Genomic DNA, 23,742 nt, shown 5'->3' with positions numbered 1-23,742 from the left:
CGGGAGACTGTGCACTCTCCTTCCTTGGAGATTTCTAAGCAGAGGTTGGATGACCATCTGTCATGGATGCTTTCCTTGAGATTCCTGCATTGCAAGGGGTTGGACTAGATGACCCTCAGGGTCCCTTCCAACTCTATGATTCTATGAACACCTGGAGAGCATCACATTGGCTGCTCCTGGCCTAGCATTACCTGCTCCTTACTGGCATCAACTTTCCAGAACTTCAGGCATAAAGTTTATTTCTGATCACCTGATCCTTTTAACCGGAGACGCCATAGATTGGGCCTGGGACTTCTGAATGCAGAGCATATGCTCTTATCACTGAGCTATGGCTTTATACCTGGAGATAGTGCAGTAGAGTAGGGGGCCCTCTAGCGCGAAAGAATGTAGAGAGCTTGTGGGGATCAATTTGCCTGCTGCTTCTGCCTGTGTTCCACAGTGGCATCTTATTAGGAAAACTTTTATCACTTCCAAGCAGATGTGTCAGAATCATTTAAATATGAACGTCAAGAACTGTGGCAAAAAGCACTGAGGTGGCAAATTGTAAATTATTATGTACCGTGTTTTGCTTCCACTGGAAGTCGGGAATCAGTGACCTTAGGTTGTTTCTTTGGCTGGGCAGAGGGCAACAAAGACTGCCTGATTGACAAGCAATAATTGGTAGGAGGAAGCCTTGTCAGATAAACCACTAATTCCCTGATTGTTCTTAATGTAATTATTTATGTTGGGAGCAAGGTTTTATGGCATGCCATGGAGAGACCTGCCTATTGCTTAACCCGCTGGCAGAAGCTCCAGCAATCGAGGGCTGTCAAACAAACACTTGCCATTTTCTTGCCGGGGTTGTTGTTCTTTGCACGCACAGCTTTAATTAGTACTTATAAAGCATCTCTAAACTCCAGGCGCTGTGTGAAAACTACAAACATTCGGCTATCCTTGCATAGATTTCCTGCACAGCTGAGGATCAAACTCCATGTCACATTAGCTTCATGGAAATGTTTCATACAAATTGCCACTACAGTCTGAGTCAATATTGGTGGGAACATGCCTTAAATTGGTATTAGGATAAAAAATTATCCATTGAAGTGAATGGGAGGCACACACTCCTCCCCATTGCGGGTAAAGATAAAGGGACCCCTGACCATTAGGTCCAGTTGTGACCGACTCTGGGGTTGTGGTGCTCATCTCGCTTTATTGGCCAAGGGAGCCGGCGTACAGCTTCCAGGTCATGTGGCCAGCATGACTAAGCCACTTCTGGCGAACCAGAGCAGTGCACGGAAACGCCGTTTACCTTCCCGCCAGAGCGGTACCTATTTATCTACTTGCACTTTTTGGTGTGCTTTCGAACTGCTGGGTTGGCAGGAGCAGGGACCGTGCAACGGGAGCTCACCCCGTCGCGGGGATTCGAACCGCCGACCTTCTGATTGGCAAGTGCTAGGCTCTGATTTAACCCACAGCGCCCCCCGCACCCCCCACTGGTACAGAAGGCCTTATCTGGATTGGGAACACAGCAGGGGACAAACGGTTAAAGCACTCCTAACCCTGACACTAGGGTCCTGTTCCAGATTTGAGAATCACGTGGGCAATTTGTGTGTGCGTACATGTGTTTAAAAATCCTAAACCCTGCACTTGAAGAAACCAGTATGTATCTAATGTAATGAGAAGACAATGCAGCCTTCTTTTCCCCTTCCCTCTACCTGCAGCCCAAACATGCAAGGAAGGCTTTACTGCTTCAAACTGCTGGTGGTGTGTGTGTGTGTTTTTTTAACTGCTGAACCACACTGTCTCCATCTTCTACATGGAACCAAGCTTTTGATAACATTACAGCTAGATCAGGCAGGCAGTCGAACAGCAAGGAAAGAGAGAACACGATAACTGGCTCCTTAAAATAATTCAGCCTCACCCTGAGCAACTTGACAAATTACTCACTTTACTATTATATGAAAAGCTCACAACGCATGATTGATTGGTCTGGTGCAGAATGAAATGGACCCTGAAAGAGAAATCAATGTACAGCTTTAAAAAGCTGGTGGTGTGTTTAGGGTCTCTTAAAAAAAAAAAGTTAGACAACTTCTTTCTGGCTGAAGGAGGCAACAAATTCCTTAGACCTTTCTGTTGATTTTATTTGTTGTATCTGTGTGCCTCATCCTTCATTCTAGATACTCAATTCAGCTTAGAAATTGGGCTTCTCCCATTTAATCCTCACCATAAGCCCCTTGAGGTAGTTTGGGCTGAGAGCCTGTGATTTGTCTCTAAGACCATCCAGTGAACTTGGTGTCTGAGCAGGGATTTGAAGCCTGTTCCCTCTGGTCCAACTACCCAAAATACCACACTGGCTCTCCCTAGCAGTTTTTATTCATGGGTATGCATCAGCAGTTTACCCCATGAAGATTGTGACCTTGTTCACACACTGCTTTTAGACCATAGTTGAGCTGTGGCTTCAAGGCGAATGTGCAGTGTGCACTGATGCACATTGCTGAAATTGGAGGTGCTGGTCCTACTTCTGGGAGCTAAACCATTGTCTGGCTTGGCGTTCTGTCCAAACCCAGGCTCGTTATTTCCAAACCAAACCTGTGAGTGGTCAGCAAGGTTTGTTTTGGGCTTACTTCTCATGCTTTCTCTGGACAAAACAAACCACAAACCCAGGTTCAGGTGTGACACTCATGCCACAGCTCATGGCTTGCTTCCTAGAAGCAGCAGGGAAGAGCAAACCACCAATGTTTTTTTAGCAGCTTGCACCAGCAGGCTGCAAGCCCTAGGCTCTGTGGGTTAGACCACAGCACCACCCGCGTCCCATCAGAGGGTCGGCGGTTCGAATCCCCGAAACGGGGTGAGGTCCTGTTGCTCGGTCCCTGCTCCTGCCAACATAGCAGTTTGAAAGCACGTCAAAGTGCAAGTAGATAAATAGGTACCGCTTCGGCGGGAAGGTAAACGGCGTTTCCGGGCGTTGCTCTGGTTCGTCAGAAGCGGCTTAGGCATGCTGGCCACATGACCCGGAAGCTGTACGCCAGCTCCCTTGGCCAGTAAAGCGAGATGAGCGCTGCAACCCCAGAGTCGTTTGTGACTGAACCTAACAGTCAGGGGTCCCTTTACATTTTACCAGCAGGCTGCATGTTCAGTTAAACCACAGCTTAGTTTGACTGTGGTATAAACTTTAACTGAGGGAGCGCCCCATATGGAAATCCTTGAACCAGTGAGCTTTTTAGCTCCACCCCTTCCTATCACGTAATTTCCTGCCATGTGAACAGGGAAGCTGACAAGCAGGAAACCACAAACCATGAATTACCCATAGGAAAACCTCAAAAAGCCTTCAACGCTGCTTTCTGCAAGGTTCCTATCTGCTGTACGTCTCTACTTGCTCCACACCTGATGTGTGGAGCTGCATCAGGCCAAATTAGGCCCACAAATTTGGTCAGAGGTTCCCCCTAACCCTGTGAATGAGGCCAATCTGAATGTGGAAAGGACACAGAACAGCATTATGGACTGGGTGTGCCAAACTAAAACCAGGATTCCTTGCATACTCATTAGTGGAATTGTTAGTGCTTCTAATTTCCAGTCATTTTCATGCCTCCCATAAATTTAAGCTGCAAGCCCTGGGAAAGGGCATACAACCGGAACGCCCTGTAGCTAGAGAGAAACGCCAAACCCTTGGAGGTAAATGCAACGCTGGGGCGGGGGGCTGTTTCTAGCTATGACAGGCCCTTTTATTACATTTTAGCATGTTTTCCGATTACCTGTTCAAAGTGGGAACGCCCTTGCTGGGGACTGTTTTAATGCAAATCAGTAAAGGGAGTGCCACGAACCATTTGCTGGTTTTGTGTTTGCACGGCTGAAGCAGAGCGTTTGGCAGCAGCGCACGCAGGCTTTTGCTCTGTTAGCCAAGTGAAGCAGTTTAACTTGATTACAGATGTCATTCCTTTCTTTCAGGATCTCAAAGAGCTGCTAGAAAAACTAAAGAAGAATGAAAGCAAGCTGAAAAAGCAGCTCAAGATTTACATGAAGAAAGTCCAAGATTATGAAGGTAGGTCTGGTTTGAGATGTTCCTGCTGTAGATGAGAAGTCAACAGAACTCGGTTGTGTTCCGTTCCCCATAACAGGGAGTTCGGTGCAGCTGAGCAGCAAAAGGTAAAGGGACCCCTGACCATTAGGTCCAGTCGTGGCCAACTCTGGGGTTGCGGCGCTCATCTCGCTTTATTGGCCGAGGGAGCCGGTGTACAGCTTCCGGGTCATGTGGCCAGCATGACTAAGCCGCTTCTGGTGAACCAGAGCAGCGCATGGAAACGCCGTTTACCTTCACGCCGGAGCGGTACCTATTTATCTACTTGCACTTTGACGTGCTTTCGAACTGCTAGGTTGGCAGGAGCAGGGACCGAGCAACGGGAGCTCACCCCGTCGCAGGGATTCGAACCGCCGACCTTCTGATTGGCAAGTCCTGGGCTCTGTGGTTTAACCCACAGTGCCACCAGCGTCCCCTACAGCTGAGCAGCTTGTGCATCTTTAAACCAACAGAAAACCAGAAACTCTGAGGCTGCAGCAGCAGCTATGATTTTAAGGTGTAAATCAGGATATTGATTGGAAGACCAAGGAGAGTTATGCATAGGGGGAAGGAACGGTCAGGAACCTTAAGCGCCAAAGTCATTGCTACTCATTTGGTAGGTAGTTCAGGGTAGATGTTGTCAGAATACAAGGGTATATAGGTGCCATCAGTCATCTCACCCCCACTATAACATCCCGCAGTCTTGATAGACTGGGGTGCACAATTCTTGCCTATAAAAAGGGACAGGAGCTGGACTGCTTTAAAAAACAGTTCTCATGGTGCCTCCCTGTGGCTCTTTTCAGTCCTGCCTTCCTTTGGCTTTTGGTATTTTTAGTACCGAGGAAGCACTCCACCTCCTGGTGCCTCTTGGATATATTGCACCTATTAAGGGAACCCTGTATATTTACAGCAGCAGTTGAAATGCCTCAGCAAGAAAGGAACATGGAAAGAAGACATCTGTGCAGCCCTGTAATTCTTTTTATCTTGGTGGCTTGACAGATCGATTAGCTACGCCAGGCTTTGATCCGAAGGACTGGTTTTGGAAAGCTGGTCATTAAATGAAATTAAGCCTAATGAATAGGGGATTCTGCATCGTGGCAGCTGGAGCAGATGGTTCTTGTCACTGTAATTTACATGCATCAAAGTGGCACTTGCCGCATTATTTGAATTGTGCCTTAATATCCATTTTCCTAATAAATACCACTGCTGCGCCCCTCACCAGGGTGCCACAGTGGTTATCCTCTATGGTAAGCCACTTTAAAGAGTAATAACACACAAAAGGCATCAGTACAGTCACCATCTCCCTGTACGGTTAAAGAGCAGAGCTTCTCTTTTTCCGGTGAACACAGCAGTTTTGTCTAATGGCTGCAGCTGAGTCGTCCACTAGGGACCAATCCAGGAAGTCAGGACTTAATGATGAGCACCTTGGACCAGGTTTGAGAGTGGGAGGTGGGCTGCGCATACGATTCAGTTGTTGTGGCCAGATCTTCTCTCACACATTTCACAGAACGGTTTATCTATCTATCTATCTATCTATCTATCTATCTATCTATCTGTCTGTCTGTCTGTCTGTCTATTAAATTTGTATGCTGCCCTTCATCCATAGATCTCAGCGCAGTTCACAACATCAAAACACAGTACAGCAACACAAAGCACATGATAAAAACAGGAACAAAAAAACAACAAAGCAATACAGAGGGCAGCTTGCCATATCTTACTACACTGAGAACCAGTGTGGCGCTGTGATAAAAGAGTGTTGGGAAGGGACGTGGGACACCAGGCCTCAAATCCCTGCTCAGATGTGAAACTCACTAGGTGACCTTGGGCAAATCATAGTCTCTTAGCCTAACCCACCTCACAGGGTTGCTGTGAGGATAAAATGGCGAGGGGGGGGGGAACCATGCACACTGCCTTGAGCTCCTTGGATAAAAGATGGGATATATTTGTAACAGTAAATCAAATTTTAAAAAATAAATACATGATAGCATCCAAATAAGTGTCTGGGATCTGTAGCCATTGGCAGTTAACTGCAAATTAGCAGTGAGCTGCTCGGTCCATTAGTGGACTTGATGGTGATGCAACTTTTTGTGATTATGAGTGATCACAAGATCCATTTTTATTAGCAGGTGGGTATACTTAGAGGTAATTCCCACTTGGTTCAGAGCTGCTTACTCCTGCATAAGTGTGATTAGGAAAGTCCCTGGAGAGGTTTCTTTTGTTCATGTAGGGAAGGAATGGACAAGAAAAGAGAGGATGTAACAGTGACAGGGCATGCAGCTGTTGGCACCTGTAGAGCTTGTGATTCTTTCTCACAAACAGATGTGGGGAAGTAAGCCTGGGCCGGAGCTATACCAGACCTTAGGAGAAGGCTCGTCTGATTGAATGCTTCTGCATATTAAAATACTTACCTGGGCATAGAAAACAAGGGAGATGAGGCATGTGCTAGCCTTCTGTGTGCAAGTAAGGCTTTCATATGAAGGAGTATTAAATCATTGGAGCCATGTGCCCCACCCACAGTCTGAAGAGAGATGACGCAGACACAGCCTCACTTTATCGGCTTTTTGTGAGAACTTAAGCACAGACATGGGACGCGGGTGGCACTGTGGGTTAAACCACAGAGCCTAGGACTTGCTGATCAGAAGGTCAGCTGTTTGAATCCCCGCGACGGGGTGAGCTCCTGTTGTCCAGTCCCAGCTTCTGCCAACCTAGCAGTTCAAAAGCACGTCAAAGTGCAAGTAGATAAAATAGATACCACTCCGGCAGGAAGGTAAACAGCGTTTCCGTGCACTGCTCTGGTTCACCAGAAGTGGCTTAGTCATGCTGGCCACATGACCCGAAAGCTGTCTGCGGACAAACGCTGGCTCCCTTGGCCAATAAAGCGAGATGAGCGCCGCAACCCCAGAGTCGGTCACGACTGGACCTAATGGTCAGGGGTCCCTTTACCTTTAAGCACAGACATCCGTCCAAGTTCAGTTAGCTTTGGTGCCTTTCCAACACTGAGCCCCAGTTAAAGTGGGCAGTGGAATTCATGCCAAGGGAGGTGAGAAGGAAGTGTGCAATTCTGTGACCCACTCCTGATCACCTAACCACAGGTAAGAAATCTCCCTGCAGTAGCCTCTCTCTGAGACCGCTGGCTTGAAATGGACCAAACCAAACCAGACGACGCTAGCTCCTTTTCAAGGCTGCTGCTTTAAGCCTGCCTGTAAGGTATCTGCACAGCATTGATCATTTAGCAATTTACTTTGATTCAGCGCCGGCCCATCTGTTTTCTCTTCGCAGCTGATCAAGTTGTCGAACAGACTGAAAAGCGGCGGCATGAACTCAACAGACAGGTCACTGTCCAAAGGAAGGAGAAAGATTTCCAGGGAATGCTGGAGTATTGCAAAGAAGATGAGCCGCTACTTGTGAAAAATCTCATTACAGGTAATGCTCTTGGCTTTGCTTGTCAGGCCTAGTTATTAAAAGAATCCTCAGAGATTCCCCAGTAGGAAGGCAAGTAACAGCAGGCACACTTCCCTGAAAGATGGCTGCCAACATCTACTGAAGTTTCCGTGTAATGGGCAGCTGCAGGGAAAGGACATTTGCTCTGAAACAACAGAAACAGGTGGGGTAGGGGTGAACCCCATTTCCAGCCAAGCCATGGGACCAAGTTTATTGAAGTAGGCTGTTGCTGAAAGAAAAAGAGGGGGCAGGAGAGACTCTCTTCCACCCAGCAATTCAAGCACTGTTTATAAGGTGTACTTCCTGTTTTGTGTGGTGGTCCCAGGAAGTCCGACCATGTAAAGTACTTCTTCACACAGCGCACAATTAATTTGTGGAATTCACTATCCAAGGGCCATCAAAAAGGGTGCGACCAATCCACCACAGATAGGTCTGTCTATGGCTGTTAGCTGTAGAGCCTGGATGGAATATCTCAGCATTGCAGGAAAGGAGGACTGCCTTCTTGGAAGCGTCTTGCTGGCCAAGATGATGGACTGGATGAATCTTTAACCTGATCCAGAAAACTTGGCTATTCTATAGTGTGCACCTGAGAACACTTAACACTTCCCAGAATACTCTGCAACGTGCAAGGGTTTCACAGCAGAAGCACAAAAATTTGACAGCAAGCAAATTATACGGCATCCCCTGGAAAGCAGGACTGAGTGATGCTGCAGAATTGCCAAACCTAAGCAGGTGCAAAAATGATCAGGATCTACTGGAAACCCCGTGTAGAAATCAGATATCATTCTGGTTTTTAAAAGGATTTAAAATGGCTTGTAAAGTATTTAAATCATCAGATGTAAAGTATTTAAATCGTCAGATTTAAATCCCTCTTACACACTGAGTTTTTTTTCCCCTGCAATGCCCACTTAACTGTATTAATGTGGGCCCATTTCTTCACGATGTGATATACTTCATTTAGCTAATGCATGCATAACTGGGGGTTTTTAAAAAGAGAGAGGGAGGGAGTGTTTTTTGTATAAATTTTATATTATAGGGGAGAAATCTGATAATTAAGTAATTCTGTGATTTGGTCATCATTCAGATGGTGTGTATAATATATAACTACGCTGTTAAGAAGTCAGGTTGTCTGAAAGGTTTTCTCTCCTGCTCACAGATCTGAAGCCCCAAATGGTCTCTGCCACTGTGCCCTGTCTTCCTGCCTACATCCTTTACATGTGTATCAGGCATGCAGATTATAGTAACGATGATCATAAAGTGCACTCCTTGCTTACCTCTACCATCAATGGCATTAAAAAAGTATTAAAGGTAAAAACAAAGCAAAACCCTAACACCTAATTTCAGGGTTTTTCTAATGGGAACAAATTGCCTGGGTTTTTGTTTTTTGTTTTGTTTGGCTTTGTTCTGATATTATTAGCAAGAACTGTGACAAGGTTAAACATACAACTGGATGGTTGGCAGTAGAAGTTTCTAGGGAAAGAATATGCCTGCCCCTCCATCCAGAACTCAAGAAACTTTCTCCATAAACACTGGAACCTTTAAAGACATAAAAGTGCACCCAGAGAGCCTTAGGCAGGCTTCCTCAACCTGGCATCCAGATGTTTTGAGACTACAATTCCCATCATCCCTGGCCACTGGTCCTGCTAGCTAGGGATCATGGGAGTTGTAGGCCAAAAACATCTGGAGGGCCGAAGTTGAAGAAGCCTGCTCTCAGGCATTTGCAAGAGCATCAGTAGATGTGTCAAGAACTTCACATTCATTCTTTTTCATGGCCTTTGCTTGAGAGCTCACAATTTCTAGACCTTACTCTTCCTGCCAGGCCTGGTGTCAGTATCTATGATTTGCCAAGGCCCCAGCATCCTGGCAGGACCTACCAGCACTGACATCTGCCTTGTCCCACTCATGCCAGGCAGCTGAGTCTGTGAGCAGCCATGTTAATTTCCTGCTCTGCTGTGATGCTATCATCAGTCTCCCTGGGGAAAGTACAGCTAGGTGGCTCGTAGCTAGGAACCACTGCCAGATAAGTCGGATAGCGTCCGCCAAAGGGCACTTTCCCCAGCACCCACCTTAAGCTTGGAGCCAGTCCTGGTACCAGAGAATTTATGCTGCAGACTGAGCAACCAAAAGTCTGCATGAGAGATAGCCATGAAGGGAAAGTGCCAGGCTTTGTTGCAAGCAAGATGTAACTGATCGAACCAGATTTCTTTCAAGAAGGTAATGAAGAAGTCTCATGGGCTCAAGGGATGGCTATTTGTCTGCCCCTCCATTCTTACTGCTTCTCCTCCTGCTACAGCAACACTACCTCCCTAATGGTTCAATGCAAGCATATTTGGAAATAGCAGAATTAAGCATTCCTGCTACAGATATCTAGATCACCTGCCTATAATGGACATGTGATTAGAAGGATATTGTGACTTCAGGAATTAATCGGGGGGTTTTAAGCAAAACTAACCCATACAAGCAGAGGCTTCAAAGAGGGTTTTCATCATATTTGTCTTGGGTTCTTCGCAGAAACATCACGATGACTTTGAGATGACGTCGTTTTGGCTGGCTAACACCTGCCGCCTTCTACATTGCCTGAAGCAATACAGTGGGGATACGGTGAGATAAGTGGTTGTGGGAAATGTCACCATGATAGCTGTGCACACAGTCTGTCATCTGTAACTTCTCTACTGAAATAAGCACTGCTGTTCCCATTCACTTCAATGGGAACTTGCCATTAAAGGCTAATGCTGAATTATCTTTGCAGTATCTTTTATCAGAACAAATGGGATTTGCAAGAAAAATGTGCAGTGTTGAGTACAGGATATTACATCTTTTCTCACCCACCACCCCGATTTTCTGTTCTCTTGCCCCACCTGTGGACATATTCTGTTCTCACTGAGCATGCTCAGTCTTTGTTGACTATGTGTGGTGGTTTTTTGTTTTGTTTTTGGAGTTTCCTCTCCTTTAGAGGTTTATCTAAAGATTGTGCAAATTTGGGTTTCCTCCAGGTCTGTAGATACCTCTATTTGTGGACAGCGCCATTTTGCTACACAAGGCTCCACACTCAGTGAATGAGTCCCCTATTAGCATAAAATTTTTCATCCTCTTATGGATCTGCCCTGGAAGCTACAGCTGCTTATTCCCTTGAGTTTAACTTCAGTAGATCTAGAATAACAACAACAAAAATGCCCTTAGATCGTTTCCAGAAGCAGGATGGGTGGGTGGACTGAGCCAAAATGCCTTTTCCCTATTTGTCTATTTTTATTTAAGTATATCAACATGAAAATATGCCGGGATGTGTGCTGTGCATCATGCATCCTACCCAGCAGTAGGATCCTGGTATCCCTCCTCATCCCAGAACACAATGTACAGGAGCAGGTGGCGCTGTGGTCTAAACCACCAAGCCTCTTGGGCTTGCCGAACGGAAGGTTGGTGGTTCGAATCTGTGCGATGGGGTGAGCTGCCGTTGCTCTGTCCCAGTTCCTGCCAACCTAGCAGTTCGAAAGCACACCAGTGCAAGTAGATAAATAGATACCACTGCACTTTGAAGGTAAATGGCGTTTATGTGTGCTCTGGCTTCCATCACGGTGTTCCATTGCGCCAGAAGTGGTTTAGTCATGCTGGCCGCATGACCCGGAAAGCTGTTCCGTGGACAAATCCCGGCTACTTCAGCCTGAAAGCGAGATGAGCGCCACAACCCCATAGTCGCCTTTGACTAGACTTACCTGTCCAGGTGTCCTTTACCTTTACCTTCATCCCAGAACATGCTGCCCATTGTGGGTATCAAATTCATACCTGCACCAAGCAGCTAGTGAAATGCTCAAGACCTGGTAGTCACTTGAACTTCTCCAATGAGAGAGACCTTCTCCTGCCATAGATCAAGGGCTCCATAGATCAAGCAGGAGGGCAGAACACTCCCAGCTAAACAGTGTCTGCTTAGACATCATGGGGAACTCGAATTGCCTGTCACAAACCTGCAAATGGGCAGTGGGCAACAATGACCCTGAGATCTGGCCAAAAAGCCCAAGCCTTTCTCAGGGTCGTGTTTGGAAGAGTCTGCTTTGGTTTACATGTCAGCAAACCAATCGTGGCTAAATGTCTCCCTTTTTTTTAGGGTTTTATGACCCAGAATACTGTGAAGCAGAATGAACATTGCCTGAAGAACTTCGACCTCACGGAGTACCGCCAGATCCTAAGTGATCTTTCCATTCAGATCTACCAGCAGCTCATTAAAATTGCAGAAGGCGTCTTGCAGCCCATGATAGGTGAAACACCAGTGCTCACATTTAACTCAGCCCAGTGGTGCATTTCAGCGCACCCTGAATTAAACTGGGAGATGGAATCCAACAGAAGCAGACCCATATCCATAATATTTGGGGTGACCAATACTATCTACCAAGTTACCCAGTGGGCACAGCGCCCCAAACACCAATAGGGTTTGCAGTGAAGGAGTTGTTTGTGGTTTGTACACATTATCAGCCAGTTTGGGCATCATGTTTTCATACATGGAAACTATTTTTGGAGTTGTTGCTAGGGAGGAATGTATGCAAGAGAACTTCGTGTTGGAACTGAAAATCCTTGTGGTTTTTTAAGCACTGATCTGAAACCAGAACCTGGCAGGCATCCAATAGGGATTATCTGTGCCAATGAGTTTTCCCACCACAATCCCTTCACAGGAATTTAAACGCTAATTGCACAGGAATCCCTGCTACGATTCCTGAAATTTCACCAGGCCTATGCATTTTCACAGCCATGAAGACTAGAAACTTGTTGGGGGGGGCAAATGCTGACATTTGTACAGTCCTGAGGCCTTTGCTCAGTACTCAGTTCCACATGTTTTCAGATTCATCTAGGAATGTTAATTTTACCTTTCCTTGCCTCCCTTTTCCGCCTGTGTTACGCAAGGGCTTAAAATACGGAAGTTACTCAAACTGCATGCTGGGGCTGCAGTGTGTATTTATGATACCTCTGTGCAGAGGTGTTCGTAATTTTTACAGTATGTTAATTGAGTTCCAACCCATCCTGTTACCCACACCATTTTCCCATGCTTTATAACTATTAAGTAATTAATCCTCCCCAACACCGACGCAGGAGGAACGCTGCATAAAATTATCCACCCCTATGCCAAGAGCGAGAAGATTAATCTGACAAAGGAAGTCTTCCTTGGTGCTGGGTGAAAGTTCCTTCTTGCTCATTGCTCCCTCTGGGCTACCAGAGCGCTGTGTTCATTTGCCACTAGAACTACCACAGCCCATTACTATCCACTCATGGGACTGAAATGCAAATTGCCTGCAATTTAAAGATGCGGTTTGCGGTGATTTAGAGGCAGGCAGACTTGTGCAGCTGGATAGGTGGGTGGAGGTGTATAGGAAAACTCGGCACTGAAACACAAGCATTTCAGGTTTCTCAAGACACCTAGTTTGCTTTTTGCAAATACCGTATTTTTTGCTCTAGAAGACTCACTTTTTCCCTCCTAAAAAGTAAGGGGAAATGTGTGTGCATCTTATGGAGTGAATGCAGGCTGCACAGCTATCCCAGAAGCCAGAACAGCAAGAGGGATTGCTGCTTTCACTGTGCAGCGATCCCTCTTGCTGTTCTGGCTTCTGAGATTCAGAATATTTTTTTTCTTGTTTTCCTCCTCCCAAAACTAGGTGCGTCTTGTGGTCTGGTGCGTCTTATAGAGTGACAAATAAAGTAATTTCTTTCCTTCCCAGTGACGGCGGTGTTAGAAAACGAGAGCATCCAGGGTCTGTCGGGCGTGAAGCCAATGGGCTACCGCAAGCGGACCTCCAGCATGGGGGACAGCGACAACTTCTACACCTTGGAGGCCATCATCCGCCAGCTGAACACGTTCCACAGCGTCATGTACGACCAGGGCCTCGACCCCGAGATCATCCAACAGGCTGTGAAGCAGCTCTTCTACATGATCAATGCAGTGGCCCTGAACAATCTGCTGCTGAGGAAGGATGTCTGCTCGTGGAGCACAGGCATGCAACTCAGGTGGGCTTCAGGCCAAAGCACATGCTCACGCTTAGTCACCCATCCCAAAGGCTGCACGTCTCCCAATGCCACCATTTTGCTTCTTCCAGTAATAATAATAATAATAATAATAATAATAATAATAATAATAATAATTTATACCCCGCCCTTCCGGGTTCAAAAACCGGGCTCAGGGCAGCTAACAACAAATTTAAAGCACTTAATTATAAAAGCAGCATAAAATACAGTATAAAAACATGAATAACAATAAAATTCAAAAATCAGTTTAGGGGAAATAAGCATTAGATAATCCCCAGGGCTAGCTGGCTGAATTGGTCCTACTTGGGCCAGCGAGGAGGCCAGGGGAGAATTAGCTGTGGGGTCTCTGAGTGGGTGATCTTCATAAAAGAGGAGGAGGAGGGAAGAGAAGGGAAAGAAAAGATCAGGCTGAATTCAAATTAAAGGCCAGGCAGAATAACTCTGTCTTACAGGCCTGACGGAAGGAGCTTAAAGCCTGAAGGGCCCTAGTCTCATGGGACAGAGCATTCCACCAGGTCGGAGCCATCACTGAAAAGGCCCTGGCCCTGGTGGAGGATAGTCTGACTTCCTTAGGACCCGGAACCTCTAAACTATGGTTATTCATGGAACTTAAGGTCCTCTGCGGGGCATACCAGGAGAGGCGGTCCCATAGATACCAGTTTTTCAGGAGGAAGAAGGCCAGTAGTACGCACTGCCTCACCAAGAAAATGTGGGAGCATTGTATGTGCCACCCCTGGTGCAGTAGTGCAATCATACCAGTTTGCTTGCCTCGACTTTAGCTCATCTCTCATGCTGTGCAGATCATCTTCGGGAGTCAGTCGCTACAGAGGAGCACACCCAGGGGTCTTTTTTGCCTTGGGAAACTCAAATCTTCTCAGCCACTTTCAGAGGCAACCTGCCATGTTTGAAATATTTCCTCTTCCTCCTCCTATTTATTTTTTTTTAAAAAAAATCATGGCCTTCTTGTGTCGGTCCAGGTTTAACATCAGCCAGCTGGAGGAATGGTTGCGAGGAAAGAATCTACAACAGAGCGGGGCTGCCAAGACCATGGAGCCTCTGATCCAGGCAGCACAGCTCCTGCAGCTGAAGAAGAAGACCTCAGAAGATGCGGAGGCAATATGTTCCTTATGCACAGCCCTCACCACACAGCAGGTAAGGAGGTGAAGGGATGCATTGATTTACTTGTTTGTGAGGTCAAAGTCTTAACAAAAGACTTGACAAAGCCAAACACAAGATTGTTTTGCTGTCCCAAAAAAACCCACCCACACCGTTTTAAGCTCACAACATCCTTGTGAGATAGGTCAAGCTGAGAGAGATTAAATAGCTCAAGGCTACTGGTGAGTTTAGGGACACGGGTGGAGCTGTGGGTTAAACCACAGAGCCTAGGACTTGCCGATCAGAAGGTCGGCGGTTCGAATCCCCGTGATGGGGTGAGCTCCCGTTGCTCAGTCCCTGCTCCTGCCAACCCAGCAGTTCGAAAGCACGTCCAAGTACAAGTAGTTAAATAGGTACCACTCTGGTGGGAAGGTAAACGGCATTTCCATGCGCTGCTCTGGTTCGCCAGAAGTGGCTTAGTCATGCTCGCCACATGACCCGGAAGCTGTACGCCAGCTCCGTCGGCCAATAAAGCGAGATGAGCGCCGCAACCCCAGAGTTGGCCAAGACTGGACCCAATGGTCAGGGGTCCCTTTACCTTTACCCTACTGGTGAGCTTGAAGGCCAAGCAAGAATTTGACCCTGGATCTCCCCAAGTCCTCTCTGAGGTTATTACCCCCTCAGCCAAAGGAAAGCATTTACAGGAGAAAAATCACCGGGCAGCTGTTGCAAATGTTAAGCACCCACTCCCACCTGGAAGCATTTAACCTTCCCCTCCCCACCCAGATTGGTTGCCCTTGTGTTACCCTTGCAACTTGTAGTTAAACCCTAAGTTTTCTCCCTCTTTCCTTGAGAGAAGTGGCTACTTTTTAAAAAAATAAAAAATGATTTTTATTAGCCGACCAATCAAATCAAATCACATCACATAAATTCCGAATTACAAAGCCGAATTTTAAATTTTTGTTGAGGGGACCCATATTTCAAGTTCCAAAGGGGGATTCCGATCATCTTCTTGCTACTGCGTTAATATCCAAATCAGTCCAAATAATGTTTATAATTCTATCCAGTCTTATCTTGCTGTTTCCACATCTCATCTTGTTCGTATATTTTTTTATTTTTTTCTTTATGATCTCTTCTGATAATCTCCTTAAGCAGATAAACACCAATTATAATCCTGTGTGAATTTTTCCTTTCATCCAATCCTCATATCAAAATGGTTTCCATATATCATTGCTTACATAAATAACATCGCTCTTTCCATCATTAATCTCGCAAAACTGTCGCTCTTAAGTCCCTCTGAGGAGTCTCACCTACAATATAAAAACAGCTCTGTTCCTCCTCCCAGACTTAAGTCCTCCGACAGAACTTGCCAACAGTGGCTACGTTATTTTAAATAAACAGTGATGCAAGGCGCACTGCATCAATTCAGCTACTCTGTGTATGCGCCCTGCTCTAAGCCCCCGTCTTATTTTCCTGTCCACAGATTGTAAAAATACTCAATCTCTACACTCCCGTGAATGAATTTGAAGAGCGTGTGACAGTAGCCTTCATAAGAAACATTCAGGTGAGTGCTCCAACAGGCAGGCATTGGGAGGTTCTCCTTCTGCCTCACAGAAAAACCAACCATGTGTGTTTTCTAAATGGCAGAGCTTTTAAAGCCTTGGTTCAGGAACAGATCACAGGGATACAAAAGCAATTATATTGCCTTTTTTTTTTAACCCAAGATGCTCAGTTTCCCTCCCACTCTTACTAGTACCTTTTCTGTGCAGCGTCACTCATAGAAGCACACAAGGCCATTGGTGTAGCCCAGTTCTATTTATTTCAAATAGCAATGACTCTCCACAGCCTCAGCCCAAGATCTTAACTCCTTGCACACTTGGAGGTGGAGACACAAGTAAGGAACCTGGTACCTTCCATGCACGCAAAGCCATATGCTGTGCTCCTGTTCTGCAGATTTATATTGATTGTTGCAAAATGCTTCTATCACAGACAAGGCCAACAGTGAGAGGGATGCCATCTATCTTTGACCTGTAGAAGCAATACTGGAAACATTGCCAGATTTCCTCCTGGCTTGGAAAAAAATGCCCTTCAAGTCACGGAGGGCTGCGGATTTTAGAATGGTGACTTTCTGGAGGGGTTGGAGCTTTTCAGCATCCACACCCACAAATACCCTCCCTTCTGTGATTCTAATCTTTTGAGGGAAAAGAATAGCTGAATAATAGCTTTTCTTGGCACAAAGGTTTGGTTCCCATGACCCAGAGTCCTGGTACAGTGGTACCTCAGGTTACATACACTTCAGGTTACATACGCTTCAGGTTACACACTCCTCTAACCCAGAAATAGTGCTTCAGGTTAAGAACTTTGCTTCAGGATAAGAACAGAAATTGGGCTCCGGCGGCACAGCAGCAGCAGGAGGCCCCATTAGCTAAAGTGGTGCTTCAGGTTAAGAACAGTTTCAGGTTAAGAACAGACCTCTGGAACGAATTAAGTACTTAACCCGAGGTACCACTGTATAGAATAATGGATCAAAATCCAATATGGTTGGCCATTTAGACCAAAAGTTTTACAATTAGCCACTTGATGAAAAGATTTGGTCTCAGAAGGTTTTTGGTAAATATGAACAATTCACCAAACAGTTCTTTTCTTTGGCTTTTATCTTGGAATCAGTCAATCAATTTGCAATATTTGACTGCTCATTTGACTACCATGGCAACCAGATAAGTGTTAGTACTCATTCCCCTCTCTCAGCTGCAGAAAGCCATCTGAGGATGAGGCTGGTCTCAACCACACAGCTGTTCCAACCTGAACTCTGCTGCATTTTGTCTGTTTGCTGATGTTTATGTTTTCTTCCCCATCCCCTTGCCCCCAATTTCTTGTAGGCAAATTTGCAAGAGCGGAATGAACCTCCACAGCTACTGTTGGACTTCAAGTTCATGTTCCCTGTACTGTTTCCATTCAACCCTTCTTCTCTAACCATGGACTCTATCCACATCCCCGCTTCTCTCGGCCTGGAATTCCTCAACAGGGTTTGAAGATACTATATTGACTCCCAGCCAAATTTCCTAAGCAAAAAGTGGAATTTAAGGATCTCTTCAAATGTGGACCAAATGATGGTTGATGAACCAATACACTTTAGTGAATCAGTGCTGAATTGTATAGCATAAGAAACTAATCTTGTATTTTTGGTTGGATGCTTTTTGGTTTGTATGGAGGGGATTTTTTTTGGGGGGGAGGCAGATTTTGCTGCTAAGAATACTTGAAACAAGTGGGGGGGTTGTACCACTTGATACCATGCTAAAAATATTCTTTCCCTGCTGCCATTAAGGCACCAGCATTGGTAAATGGAATAACTATTTTCATTTTCTTAGGTTGTGGTTTGAGAAATTCTATCTTGAAATAATAGAAAGAAGCCTTCGTGACCGTGCATCGTAACGTCGTCCATGGTTATAGGGCTCGCTTGCACATACTGAACTTCAATTTCTGAATTTCTGCTGCTGCCCTTCATTTCTAAAATGATTGTTTCGGGAAATAAAGTTGCAGTAGGCCAAACCAAGAATTAATTATGTAGTCCGAAAGGAAATTTAACTGGTGGAGGGAACAATGCTTTTTCCTTGCACCTGGGGCACAAGAAGATGGTTACAGTTGTTGTCCCAGCTCCATCAAAGGCAACTTTGTACGGACCATAACCTAGAAGCGGTCAGTGGGGCAGTTTCAGCCTGCCTTCAGTATATTAAGTGGCCATAAATATTTTGTCCATGTGCCACACTGAGAAAGAGGAAAGTCATGGACCCAGAAACCTCTGCAGGAGTTTGGCCCTATAATTAGAGCTCCACTGCAGACTGCTGCAGGTTACTCGGACCAATCCAAAATCTTTATGCCTCTTTTATCCTGTGAATATGTATGAGAACACATTGCTTTTACTGTGATTGTGAGAAAAGGTAGTAAGGGGTACAAGGTCCAAAATACTTCACAAAAATGTCAGTTCCTTGTTATCATAGTTGAGTAGTCCTTACAGTTACTAGTGGCAGTGCCAATCTGCAGGACAGATTCCCTGGCCATGTTAGGAATCATTGTGAATCAAGATACAGTCTGGCAGAGCTTCCATAGGACCGCCTGGGCAACCTGAATGGAAGGTTTGCCTTCAACCAACTTTGTGATTTGTTTCCAAGCCAGTTATGGAGGGCAGTTGCTTCATACCATGGAAAAAGTTGTGTGATACCATATCTGATTGGGTAGACAAGTGCTGGTTGGCAGGGAGGCCTTTTGGGAGAAATAGAATGAGATATTAGCATTGATGAGCTTGCATCGTTACCAGCAATTTGAAGCAAACCAGAATGGGTAGGGAAATTATTTTAACTTCCTAACATGGCACTAATATGCAATAGCGTTAACAGCACCACTTCCCCATCAGAGACTCGATTGCCTAATGAAACATGGCTTAAGAAACTGGACCTGCCCAAGCTCAGTGCACTGACACACAGTGCTTTTAAGTAGGCGGGCAATGAAGCAGGAAGCCACTGTTAACCATGACTTGCCATTACACGCAAACCAGGAAACTATGGTTAATGGTTTCCAAACAACCCAGGATCTGGAAGCCAATGTTAAACCATGGCTTGGTATCCTGGCTTGTTTGAAAGACATTCACCATACTTTCTAGGTTTGCACATGATAGGAAGCCATGGTTAAATGCAGCTTCCTGATGTAATTCCCTGCCTGTGCAAAGGGAAGAGGGAAGTGGCTGCATGTGTATCCTCACTTACCAAGCCAGGATGTGAACGTGACCAGTGTAACAAATAGAAACTGTTTCACCAATATGGTTTTTAATCTTTGGGTTTAAAGTAAATAACTTTCTCAACTCTCTATTGTTTCGACATTAAAGTGCACCTGCAATTCCTACCTATTCAGTTGCTTTCAAAACTATTAAGCTTTGCAAAGGCAACACTCAACCTACTATCAGATAGCATCAGAAATGCAGAGCAACTTCCTGCAACTTGAACTTAGGCAGCTAGCCAATTCGAAGAGGGAGATTTTGACTGCTGCAAATCGAACGCCCAGCTTGCGAAGTATCTCCCTTATAATAGAATACAGTTTTTACCAACGGACTGGTCCTAAGCATTCTGATCTGATTCAGAAAAGAACTGGAGTACTTGCCCCTTTCTAGCAGGTGATGAGTCCCAAGGGTCACCGCTCCCTTTTTTTTAAAGTTCAGCAGTCTGCATATTGAGGTACTGCTGATTCAGGCTACGTTGCTCAACACCTTGCAGTATCGAGTCCTTGGAAGAACAACATGCAGAGAGAGGGAGGAACAAGTAAAGTCCTGCAGTCACCTGATACACAAAAATCGTCTCTCTCACTCCGCATTTCTAATGTGCACTTACAAATCCGCTGCTGCAACACTGCAGTGTATTAACATCGCAGTTGAACAGAGGTTATAATACAAAATGGAACTATTCTGGGGACCATGGTTTAACATAGCTTTTCATATTCCTAATTCATAAACCAGTAACTATGGCAAGTAACGATTGCTTCAGCATGCACTTGAGACATTACTCCTTCAGCTGAATATTGCTTCAGTTCTACAGTGCCTTGAGCTTCTGTTTGGTAGTTTTTTGCCCTTGCCAAAGGTGCCCAGTTAAGTTTCAGCCAGTCTCATGGTGGTGAAATTACCCAGTAATGCTCCAGTCAAGGGAATCCTCCCCTGACACCCCCCGCATTGTTCCTCATTCACACCCTACTTGGGCATAGAAAGTGCCAGTTCTCATGGCAAACTTTGCCTCTTTCTCTTGTGACTTCCTGCATGCGGCAAACCAATGTTGGACAGAGCCTTTCCCCAGCAGTTGCCATGACTGACCCCTTGTGCTTAGGCATGCCAGCTTTGTGGGTTTGAAGCTTGATAGAATAAGGAAGCACAGTAAAGTATGTTGCCTTCACTGAACAAAGCCATTCTTCTCCTTGACCTTGGCAAACAACTTTCTTTATACCACAACTGTCTCTTTCCAGCATGATTGAAGAGATTTCCTTTGAAGCTTCTTTTTAAAATAATAAATTCCAGGCACTTCTTTTTTTCTTTAGCCAGTGCACAGTAATGGTCAATTAAATGACATAAAAGCAAGAATAGCAGCATCCAAGCCACAGTCGGTACTGCAGCAGCCAGGTAATTTTCTTTCTGCATTATGTTCTCTTCCCAGGATCAAATCTTCCATTTCCCATACAATCAGCCTGAGGTTGGGGCACTCTGCCAGTTGTGATGAACTAGAGCATTTGCCCCCTTAAACGTCATGCATTGCTAACCATAATTCTAACCAGGTAGGCTAACTGAAAGGGAGCTGCAGAACCCACTTTCACAGTGATCCTAGAAAACGTATTTATAAAATGTGGCTAATGTTCTTCCTGAGGATAATGGTATTTCACTACAGCACTGCAAGGAGAATTTATTTATATTATGTATTATATCTGTGTATATTTTAAAAATCTAACTGTTAGTATAGAAAGAGATATGAACTGAGTAAATAACTGTAATATTTAACTCTAAAAGATTTTCAGAAGGATCTCATGTTAAATATATTCGATGTATGTAATTTTTATGTTATCTGTTTTTAAGATATCTTGGGACTTACTTTTTAGAAAGCCAATTCACTGGTATTGCCCTGCACAAACATGCCTTCTCTCTCTTCCTCATCAGCCATTTAAATGTCATTTAAAACTCTTTAGCACAGTTCAAAAAGGTGGTTGGTGTCATTTATTTCATCATTTTAAAATATTTCTGATAGAGTACTTTCCCACTGTGTGCCTTTTCACCATTATTCTCAATCACTATTTTTTCAAGACTGAGTGTTAATAATTCTGGGGAAACCTTTAAATGTCACCAAAAATTGCCTTTGGAGTTGTAAGTAGACAGTTGACGCTGGAAATTTTGAAGCAGACATGTTCAAAAGTCCATGAAGCAAGTTCAGTATTCACTGTAAAAATAGATGCAGTCTAGCAATTGCACAGAATCCAAACTGCATATACAGCGGGGTTTAATGGCCTTTCCCCAAGCAGTTTCTAAGCCTTTACCCCATACACGGCTTTTTAAAGGGAAATCTGTCCAAAAGTGTGGATGTGCAGACATTGATGCTTGCTTGCTTGCACGCACCCCTTTTTGCTAACATGGAAAACCCTGCTTTGTAGGAAAACACATTCATAATTAATCAGCACACATATTAACAGCAAAAAAATAAAAAAAATGCATTCAGACCCACAAATTGAGAAGGGGGAGGAGAGAATGCAGCATATATTACATTCCTCATAATAAAGGGCAATTGAATGGGGATAGCAGTCAAATTAGCAATGTTGAAGATCCTCTAGCAACGAATAGCCCAGCATGTAACTTCTCTATACTTAGTCCAGCTAGTATGGAAAGAACACGTCACCAGTGAGCAACTTAAGGAATTTCTTCCTGAGTCAGTAATTCATAATTATGTGTCAGTTAAATTTGGGCATGGATCTTTTTATAACTATTGGAACTGCTCCCAGAGACGAATTCATGTGTGAAATTCTTACTGTAGCAATTAGCTGATGATCATGTGCTGATGAAGCAGTCATTGATCACTATTCCATGAATGGCGCCATAACTAGCAAAAAGAAATACAACACAACCCACTTTTGTTACTCCCTTCCTTCCAGCAATGAGATCGCGGGTTGAGAAAGGGTGTTACAAAGATTTTCTATGCAGCAGCAGGAACATATCAACTGAGGCTGGAAGAAATCTGCAGCCACTACCAGCTAGAAGGTAGACATCTCTCTTTGTCTATCCTCTTCCTTCAGCAGAAGACTTCTAGAGAGATAAGGGAGCATTTCAATTTCCTAGACTTGGCAGAAATCCTATAAAGTCACTGAACTTCTTGGGGCTGATTCCCACTGTTTGGATGGCGGACTTGGTTTTGATCTGTGCTGGCTTTATTTTTGTCACTTCTTTAGGACAAGGGTGACTAATCTGAGGCACTCCAATTCCCGTCAGCCCCAACCAGCATGCCAAATGGTCAGCGACGCTGGGAGTGGTAGTCCAAAAATAGCTGGAGAGCCACAGGTTAGCCTCCTCTGCTCAAGGCTTCAAATTACTGTACTATAATGCAATACAACAGGGGTTCACAACAGGGTGTCTGCACAACTTCATCATATATATGTTCAATGAACATGGACAGTTTGCATTGAATCTAAACCCCCAAAGCGAATTGGCTGCCCTATAGTACTGGCTGTGCCCTTGAAACTAATTGTCAGAGCTGGGCATTAGGGTAGGGCAGCACCATAACTTTATTTATTGAAGGGAGACTGGTCAGACCCAAACCCTATGAAAATCAACAACTGCCAGTGAAATCAGCTATTTGACTACACGATCATGCCTATTTAAAATCATGCTGCAATATTATGTGTGTACCAGGATCAAGACACTGGTAGCAGGCCATGGGTCCATGTGTTCCCTCTTCCCCACCACCTGTTAATCATCACATTTTTCTATTACATCAGTGCCACTGCTAGTTGCAGATAATGCTTAAGTAGGAACCTTGACTGACACCAGTGGTGACACTGAAACAAAAGTTAAGGCCAGTGGAAATTCACATTGAGGAGAGGAGCACACATTCACACAGCCTGCTCCTGAACTCCTGAAACAGGATTAAGATAACAGAAGCATTATGTTCCTATTGTCCCTTTTAAGATGTTATAGAAATAAAGTATGCAAGAATTTGCAGTGGCTGACCAGGCTGCTGCAAGCATTTGTAAAGGTGTATTAACACTAAGCCATATTTCCTCCTCATGCCAGCACTACATTAACAACATGGACTTGCTTCTTATTGTCAGAAACTGTAATAGGACTGTAATTTTAGTGGTCAGGACGACTTGGGATTATGGATAGCCAGCTACAATAATCTATAACTGTGCCAATCAAAATATATTGTACAAGCCCGTTTACGCCTGTCTCCTCAACCCATTGGATTTTTATGTATTTGAAGGTGTAACAGAACAGTTTGCTTTCTGAATTAAGGCTGAATATTTTAAATACAAGCAGCCAATAACATTCCCCTTAAATACTAGAATTGTTCAAAGAACACAAAGGCCTGACAGTAAAAATGGATGTGCAAAAGGGAAGTAAGGATTTGCCTAGCAGTAGCCAATCCAGGATTTGCTGTGTG

The 23,742-nt window shown here is 44.8% G+C and overlaps 1 protein-coding gene across 5 annotated transcripts in view; it reads left to right on the top strand.

Moving 5' to 3' along the window:
- Positions 1 to 18,132, top strand: part of MYO5B (myosin VB) — a 291,515-nt gene extending 273,383 nt beyond the window's left edge. For all 5 annotated transcript variants that reach the window (XM_053408482.1, XM_053408479.1, XM_053408481.1 and 2 more), the window contains 9 exons: positions 3,925 to 4,018; positions 7,313 to 7,456; positions 8,631 to 8,782; positions 9,986 to 10,075; positions 11,574 to 11,724; positions 13,174 to 13,459; positions 14,455 to 14,629; positions 16,056 to 16,136; positions 17,452 to 18,132. In XM_053408482.1, the coding sequence (XP_053264457.1) occupies positions 3,925 to 4,018; positions 7,313 to 7,456; positions 8,631 to 8,782; positions 9,986 to 10,075; positions 11,574 to 11,724; positions 13,174 to 13,459; positions 14,455 to 14,629; positions 16,056 to 16,136; positions 17,452 to 17,604 (1,326 nt within the window). In that variant the 3' untranslated portion in view covers positions 17,605 to 18,132. The remainder of the gene's footprint in view (positions 1 to 3,924; positions 4,019 to 7,312; positions 7,457 to 8,630; positions 8,783 to 9,985; positions 10,076 to 11,573; positions 11,725 to 13,173; positions 13,460 to 14,454; positions 14,630 to 16,055; positions 16,137 to 17,451) is intronic.
- Positions 18,133 to 23,742: the final 5,610 nt, after the last annotated feature.

This window comes from Podarcis raffonei, chromosome 11, assembly GCF_027172205.1.
Source record: "Podarcis raffonei isolate rPodRaf1 chromosome 11, rPodRaf1.pri, whole genome shotgun sequence".
Taxonomy (NCBI): Eukaryota; Metazoa; Chordata; class Lepidosauria; order Squamata; family Lacertidae; genus Podarcis; species Podarcis raffonei.
The sequence above is the reverse complement of the archived record's forward strand: the minus strand, read 5'-3'. Positions and strand labels throughout refer to the sequence as shown.